At 41.4% G+C, this 7,860-nt stretch overlaps 1 protein-coding gene across 4 annotated transcripts in view; it reads left to right on the forward strand.

Moving 5' to 3' along the window:
- Window positions 1-7,238, forward strand: part of GNPAT (glyceronephosphate O-acyltransferase) — a 39,623-nt gene extending 32,385 nt beyond the window's left edge. For all 4 annotated transcript variants that reach the window (XM_057308382.1, XM_057308385.1, XM_057308384.1 and 1 more), the window contains 2 exons: window positions 5,562-5,623; window positions 6,927-7,238. In XM_057308382.1, coding sequence (XP_057164365.1) covers window positions 5,562-5,623; window positions 6,927-6,970 — 106 coding nt within the window. In that variant the 3' untranslated portion in view covers window positions 6,971-7,238. The remainder of the gene's footprint in view (window positions 1-5,561; window positions 5,624-6,926) is intronic.
- The last annotated feature ends 622 nt before the right edge of the window (window positions 7,239-7,860 follow it).

Genomic DNA, 7,860 nt, shown 5'->3' on the forward strand with positions numbered 1-7,860 from the left:
CCTAAGGTCCCTATAAAACAGGTGCATCTTGCTTGGGTCGTGGTCTGTGATTTGAACTCTGTACATTCCCTCAAACACCCCCAACAGAAGACTAAGAAGAGGAACCCCCCCAACAAAGGAAAGAATCAGAGACCGTGGCCTCTACCATAGAACTAATGGATATGGATATAACCAAGATGTCAGAAATAGACTTCAGAGTAACATGAAGTCAAGATCTAGGCTTGAGAAAAATATTAACGACAATATAGAATCTCTAAAGGCTAAAATGAGAACAAATCTGGCCGAACTTAAAAATGCTATGAATGAAATGCAGTCTAAACTGGATACTCTTGACTGCCAGGGTAAACGAGGCAGAAGAACGAATTAGTGAGCTAGAGGATAAGATGATAGAAAAGGAAACTGAGGCAGCATGGGAAAAACAGATTAAAGCCCAAGGGATCAAACCGAGAGAGATTAATGACTCAATGAAACGTTCCAATATCAGAATTATTGGGATCCCTGAGGGGGTAGAGAGAGAGAGGTCTAGAAGATATATTTGAGCAAATCGTAGCTGAGAACGTCCCTAATCTGGGGAAGGAAACAAACATTTGTGTCCAAGAGGCAGAAAGGACCCCTCCCAAGATCAATGAGAACAGACTGACACCCTGACATATAATTGTACAATTCGCAAATCTTAGATCCAAGGAAACAATCTTAAAAGCGGCGAGGGGGAGGAGATTTCTTACGTACAGAGGGAGGAACAACAGAATAACATCAGACCTGTCCACTGAGACCTGGCAGGCCAGAAAGGGCTGGCAAGACATATTCAGGTTACTAAACGAGAAGAACATGCAGCCAAGGATACTGTATCCAGCAAGGCTGTCATTCAGAATGGATGGAGAGACAAGGAGCTTCCAAGACCGGCAAAAACAGAAAGAATATGTGACCATCAAGCCGGCCCTGCAAGAAATATTAGGGGGGTTCTATAAAAGGAGAAAGACCCCAAGAGTGATAGGGACTAGAAATTTACAGAGACAATCTGTAGAAACAAGGACTTCACAGGCAACATGATGATAATAAAATCATATCTTTCAATAATCACTCAATGTGAATGGCCTAAATGCTCCCATGAAACGGCACAGGGTTGCAGATTGGATTAAAAAACATGACCCATCCATATGCTGTCTACAAAAGACTCATTTTGAACCTAAAGATACATCCGGACTGAAAGTGAGGGGATGGAGAACCATTTTTCATGCCAACGGACCTCAAAAGAAACCTGTGGTAACAATTCTCATATCAGACAAATAAGATTTTAAGCTAAAGACTATAGTTAAGAGATACAGAAGGATACTATATCATTCCTAAAGGGCCTATCAAACAAGAGGATTTAACAATTGTAAATATATATGCCCCCAACATGGGAGCAGCCAACTACATAAGCCAACTGTTAACCAAAATAAAGAAACATCTTGATAATAATATGTTAATAGAAGACCTCAACACTCCACTCTCAGCAATAGACAGATCATCTAAGCAGAGAATCAACAAAGACACAAGAGCTCTGAATGACACACTGGACCAGATGGACTTCATAGGTATATACAGAACATTCCACCCTTAAACAACAGAATACTCATTCTTCTTGAACACATGTGGAACTTTCTCCAGAATATACCACATAGTGGGTCACAAATCAGGTCTCAACTGATACCAAAAGATTGAGATTATTCCCTGCATATTCTCAGATCACAATGCTTTGAAACTGGAACTCAATCACAGAAAAAAATTGGAAGAAATTCAAACACTTGGAAGCTAAAGACCATCCTGCTTAAGAATGTTTGGATCAACCAGGAAGTCAAAGAAGAGCTTAAACAATTTATGGAAACCAATGAGAATGAAAACACATCGGTCTAAGACCTGTGGGATACTGCAAAAGTGGTCCTGAGGGGGAAACGCATAGCTATCCAAGCCTCACTCAAAAGAATAGAAAAATCCCGAATACGCAGACTAACTTTACACCTTAAAGAACTGGAGAAAGAACAACAAATAAAGCCTAAGCCAAGCAGGAGAAGAGAAATAAGATTAGAGGAGAGATCAATGAATTAGAAACCAGAAATACAGTAGAGCAGATCAATGAAACTAGAAGCTGATTCTTTGAAAGAATTAATAAGATAGATCAGTAAACCACTGGCCAGACTTATCCAAAAGAAAAGAGAAAGGACCCAAATTAGTAAAATTATGAATGAAAGGGGAGAGATCACGACTAACACCAAGGAAATAGAACCAATTATTAGAAATTATTATAAACAACTATATGCCAATGAGTTAAGGAACCTGGAAAAAATGGATGCCTTCCTGGAAACCCATAAACTATCAAGACTGAACCAGGAAGAAATTGACAATCTGAATAAACCAATAACCAGTAACAAAATTAAAGCAGTGATCAAAAACCTCCCAAAAAACAAGAGTCCAGAGCCTGATGGATTCCCAGGGGAACTCTACCAAACATTCAAACAAGAAATAAGACCTATTCTCCTGAAGCTGTTTCAAAAAATCGAAACAGAAGGAAAACTTCCAAACTCATTCTCTGAGGCCAGTATTACCTTGATCCCAAAACCAGGCAAAGACCCCATCAAAAAGGAGAATTACAGATCAGTATCCCTGATGAATATGGATGTCAAAATTCTCAACAAGATCCTAGCTAATAGGATCCAACAGTACATTATCATCCTTATCACGACCAGGTGGGATTTATTCCTGGGATCCAAGGGTGGTTCAACATTCGCAAATCAATCAGTATGACAGAACACGTTAATAAGAGAAGAGACAAGAACCATATGATCCACTCAACTGATGCAGAAAAAAAGCATTTGACAAAATACAGCATCCTTTCCTGATTAAAACTCTTCAGAGTGTAGGGATAGAGGAAACATTCCTCAATTTCATAAAAACCATCTGTGGAAAGCCCACAGCAAATATCATTCTCAATGGGGAAAAGAGCTTTTCCCTTAAGATCAGGAACACGACAAGGTTGCCCACTTCTGCCACTGTTGTTCAACATAGTACTAGAAGTCCTAGTTTCAGCAATCAGACAACAAAAAGAAATGAAAGGTATTCAAATTAGCAAAGAAAAAGTCAAATTCTCTCTCTTCGCAGATGACATGATACTTTATGTGGAAAACCCAAAAGACTCCACTCCCAAATTACTAGAACCCATATAGCAATTCAGTAATGTGACAGGACACAAAATCAATGCACAGAAATCGTTGCATTTCTATACACGAACAGTGTAACTGTAGAAAGAGAAATTAGGGAATCAATTCCATTTTCAATAGCACCCAAAACCATAAGATACCCTGGGATAAACCTAACCAAAGAGGCAGGTAAAGGATCTATACTCTAGAAACTACAGAACACTTATGAAAGAAATTGAAGAAGACACAAAAAGATGGAAAAACATTCCATGCTCATGGATCAGAAGAGTAAACATTGTTAAAATGTCTGTGCTGCCCAGACCAATCTGTACTTTTAGCACCATCCCAATCAAAATACAAGTGGCATTTTTCAAAGTGCTGGATCAAACAATCCTAAAATTTGTATGGAACCAGAAAAGACCCCGAATCACCAAGGAAATGTTGAAAAAGAAAAAGCTGGGGGCATCACGTTGCCTGATTTCAAGCTATATTACAAAGCTCTGCTCACCAAGACAGAGTGGTACTGGCACAAAAACAGACACATAGACCAATGGAACAGAATAGAGTGCCCAGATATGGACCCTCAGCTCTATGGTCAACTAATCTTCGACAAAGCAGGAAAACATATACAATGGGAAAAAGACAGTCTCTTCAGTAAATGGTGCTGGGAAAATTGGATGGCTATATATAGAAGAATGAAACCCAACCATTCTCTCACACCATACATAAAGATAAACTCTAAATGGATGAAAGACTTCAATGTGAAACAGGAATCCATCCAAATCCTAGAGGAGAACATAGGCAGTAACCTCTTCAACATCGGCCACAGCAACTTCTTTCAAGACACATCTCCAAAGGCAAGGGAAACAAAAGCAAAAATGAATTTTTGGGATTTCATCAAGATAAAAAGCTTCTGCACAGCAAAGGAAACAGTCAACAAAACAAAGAGGCAACCCATGGAATGGGAGAAGATATTTGCAAATGACACTTCAGATAAAGGGCTGGTAATCTAAGATCTATAAAGAACTTCTCAAACTCAACACCCAAAAAACAAATAACCCAGTCAAAAAATGGGCAGAAGACATGGACAGACACTTCTCCAAGGAATACATACGAACGGCTAACAGACACATGAAAAAATGGTCAACATCATTAGCCATCAGGGAAATTCAAATCTAAACCACATTGAGATACCATCCTACACCAGTTAGAATGGCAAAAAGTGATAAGCCAGGAAACGACAAATGTTGGCAAGGATGTGGAGAAAAGGGATCCCTCTTACACTGTTGGTGGGAATGCAAGCTGGTACAGCCACTCTGGAAAACAGTGTGGAGGTTCCTCAAAAAATTAAAAATAGAGCTACCCTATGACCCAGCAATTGCACTACTGGGTATTTACCCTAAAGATACAGATGTCGTAAAAAGAAGAGTCACGTGCACCCCAATGTTAATAGCAGCACTGTCCACAATAGCCAAACTGTGGAAGGAGCCGAGATGCCCTTCAACAGATGAATGGATAAAGAAGATGTGGTCCATATATACAATGGAATATTACTCAGCCATCGGAAAGAATGATTACCCAACATTTGCATCAACATGGATGGGACCGGAGGAAATTATGCTAAGTGAAATAAGTCAAGCAGAGAAAGACAATTATATGGTTTCACTTATATGTGGAACATAAGGAATAGCATGGAGGACATTAGGAGAAGGAAGGGAAAAATGAAGGGGGTGGAAATCAGACGGGGAGACGAACAATGAGAGACTGGACTCTGGGAAACAAACTGAGGGTTTCAGAGGGGAGGGGGAAGGGGGGATGGGTTAGCCCAGGGGTGGGTATTAAGGAGGGCACGTATTGCATGGAGCACTGGGTGTTACATGCAAACAATGAATCCTGAAACACTACATCAAAAACTAATGATGTACTATATGGTGGCTAACATAACAGAATAAATAAAGAGTTGACCTTGAGGAAGACTATTGAGAAGTAGTCTTGGAGCACCTGGCTCGCTCAGTTGGTAGAACCTGCGACTCTTGATCTTGGGGTCATGAGTTCAAGTCCCATGTTGGGTGTAGAGATTGCAAAACAAACAAACTTGAAAAGAAAAGTAGTCTTGGGACACCTGGGTGGCTCAGTCGGTGAAGCGTCTGCCGTCAGCTCAGGTCATGATCCCCGAGCCCTGGGATCAAATCCCACATCCAGCTTCTTGCTCATCAGGGAGGCTGCTTCTCCCTCTACCTGCCGCTCCCCCTGCTTGTGCTCTCTCTCTCTCTGTGTCAAATAAATAAAATCTTTTTAAAAAAGAAGAGTAGTCTTACTGTATAATGAACATCGACTTCCCCTACCTAAGTTTATGTAATAAGAACTTTTTGCTTTTTTTCCTAGAAATAATGACAGTGTATTTAATGTGAACGAACCTGCCATGACAAAATTAGAAGAAATGCTCGGTAAGTACAGTTTAGTGGCATGTGATGCGTTTTCACGTTGTGTTTATCACATATAGTAACACAAGAAAGTATGTTATGGCACCAAATACTTTTATCAGAATGAACAACAGAGTTTTAATATCAACAGGACTATTTATATCATCTAGGTTTTGCTCCAGGAAGGTAAGGAGAAAGTGCAGAGAAAACACAACCAGCAGAACATGGTCAGTCTTCTACATAATTATCAGTGTCTAGCATAACTAATTAGGGTCTGAGATCTGGACCCTTCACATCCAGTCTTGGTGGACGTGGAGAAAAACCTGTTATCTGAGTCCTTGGCTTTATTCTCTTCCTCTCTACTCTTGGATCCCTTCTTTCCCTGGCAAAGGGTTGGGATTAGTGTTCACAGCATATAGACTTTCTGAGCTCAGAATTGGGGCTGATAGCATACCCTTGGGAGAACAGTCCTTCAGCTTATCAGCAGATAGTCCAGCTCAGAAAGGCAGGGTCATTCGTTTGCAGTATGAAGAGAGTCAAGAGTGTGGGTATAAGGAAAGAGATCTAAGAGGTCAGAGGAAGTAATGAACATTTCTCTTGGGAATGATGGGGTGGTTTTAGAAAGGGAGGGTGTCAGTGTTTGGAAAAAAAAATAACAACTTACCTGTTGATATATTGAATAAGCACTACATTGTTGAATGGATATTCTTATAAATAGGTCTCTCGTACCTGATCCTAATTCAGTACATTTGTCAGACCTGTGTGGAAGAGCTTCAGGGAGATGTCCGGTGGGATGAGGGGAAACCATATGGTAAAAGAAAGTGGTTGAAGAAAAAGGGTAGAAGGCAAAGGAATGGTTGACATCAGTAGGGAAGGTGGAAATACTAGTTTCTTGTTGAAGAAAATACGAAGGTTGAAATCCCAGTCTTCTGTTTATCTTATGTCTGAAATCTCAGAATATGTACCCTTGAAACTCGATCTGGAGTTTGGTAAGAGGGGCATGTAGCTGAAACAATCCCCAAAACCCTTATTCTGTGAGGATGATGGAATTGATTTCTTAATCACAGGTGGCAAATACAACATGGGAATGAATGTATTAGCACATGCTAGACCAGAAGTCCCAAAAGCAGACTGGGTTCTGATCCTGGCTCTGCCGGTGGCTGTAGGGGGTGTGAGGGGTGGGGACTGCTGCTGCTACCCCTGCGGAGGGGCAGGGGTCTCCATCAGTGTTCTGTCAGCCTGTGAAACCACACAAGGCTTAAACAGCTGTATGAGGAAGGACAAACTCAAGGTCATCTTATGGGCTGTCTTTTTTTTTCCCTCTTAGGTTGTAAGACACCAGTAGGAAAGCCAGCAACTGCAAAACTTTAATATTGCCAAACAGTTACGAGAAATTTGGTCACATAATTGCTGTCATCCAAGGACTCTTACTCCAACAGGCAGGAACATGAAGGAAAAGAGCCATCTGCTCAGGCTTCATACGACAGGAGAGCCATGGGCTCGGCAGAGAGGAAGAGGTGACCGGTGTAAGCAGTCTGTGTGATCCTCTCCACCACGACACTTAAAAAGGCATTCGTGTCCAACTCTGTGTGTGTTTTAAAATAAAACAGTCTTTTGGAAACATGTTTGGAAAAACAAAGCCCAGTCCTATTTCACTAACACTTGCAAATTCTTATCACATGTACTAAACTTTTATGCCGACTTGTGAATTACAGTGTGACATGGACACTGAACGCGTGTCAGAAGCAAACCGCCGGGGAGGGCACAGCTCCATTTCTCGTGACTGTCCTTGCATCCAGTGGCCTCAGACCAATACGGGTTTGGCAGAGCTGTGCCATAACTTAGCCAGCGTATGTAAAAGTTTGCCACCCAAGGGCCCATCACTAAAACTGCTTTAGAGAAAGTTCGTGCAATAAAGAGAAGTTACATGATGTAGCATGAATAGGTTTAAGAAAAAAAAAATGGGCCTAGGAACTCGGGAGAAGAGGCGGCGTCTGGCTTAGTCAATAGAGCACGTGACTCTGGATCTTGCTGTCCTGAGTTCAAGCCCCACGTTGGGCATAGAGATTACTGAAAAATAAATAAACTGTCGGGGCGCCTGGGGGGCTCAGTCGGGTAAGCATCAGAGTTCGGCTCAGGTCATGAACCCAGGGTCCTGGGATGGAGCCCCGCACTGAGCTCCCCACTCAGCAGGGAGTCTGTTTGTCCTCCTCTGCCCCTGCTTGTGCTGACTCGCTCTTTCTCTCAATCTTAAAAAGTGG

Source organism: Ursus arctos, unplaced genomic scaffold (assembly GCF_023065955.2).
Source record: "Ursus arctos isolate Adak ecotype North America unplaced genomic scaffold, UrsArc2.0 scaffold_7, whole genome shotgun sequence".
Classification (NCBI taxonomy): domain Eukaryota; kingdom Metazoa; phylum Chordata; class Mammalia; order Carnivora; family Ursidae; genus Ursus; species Ursus arctos.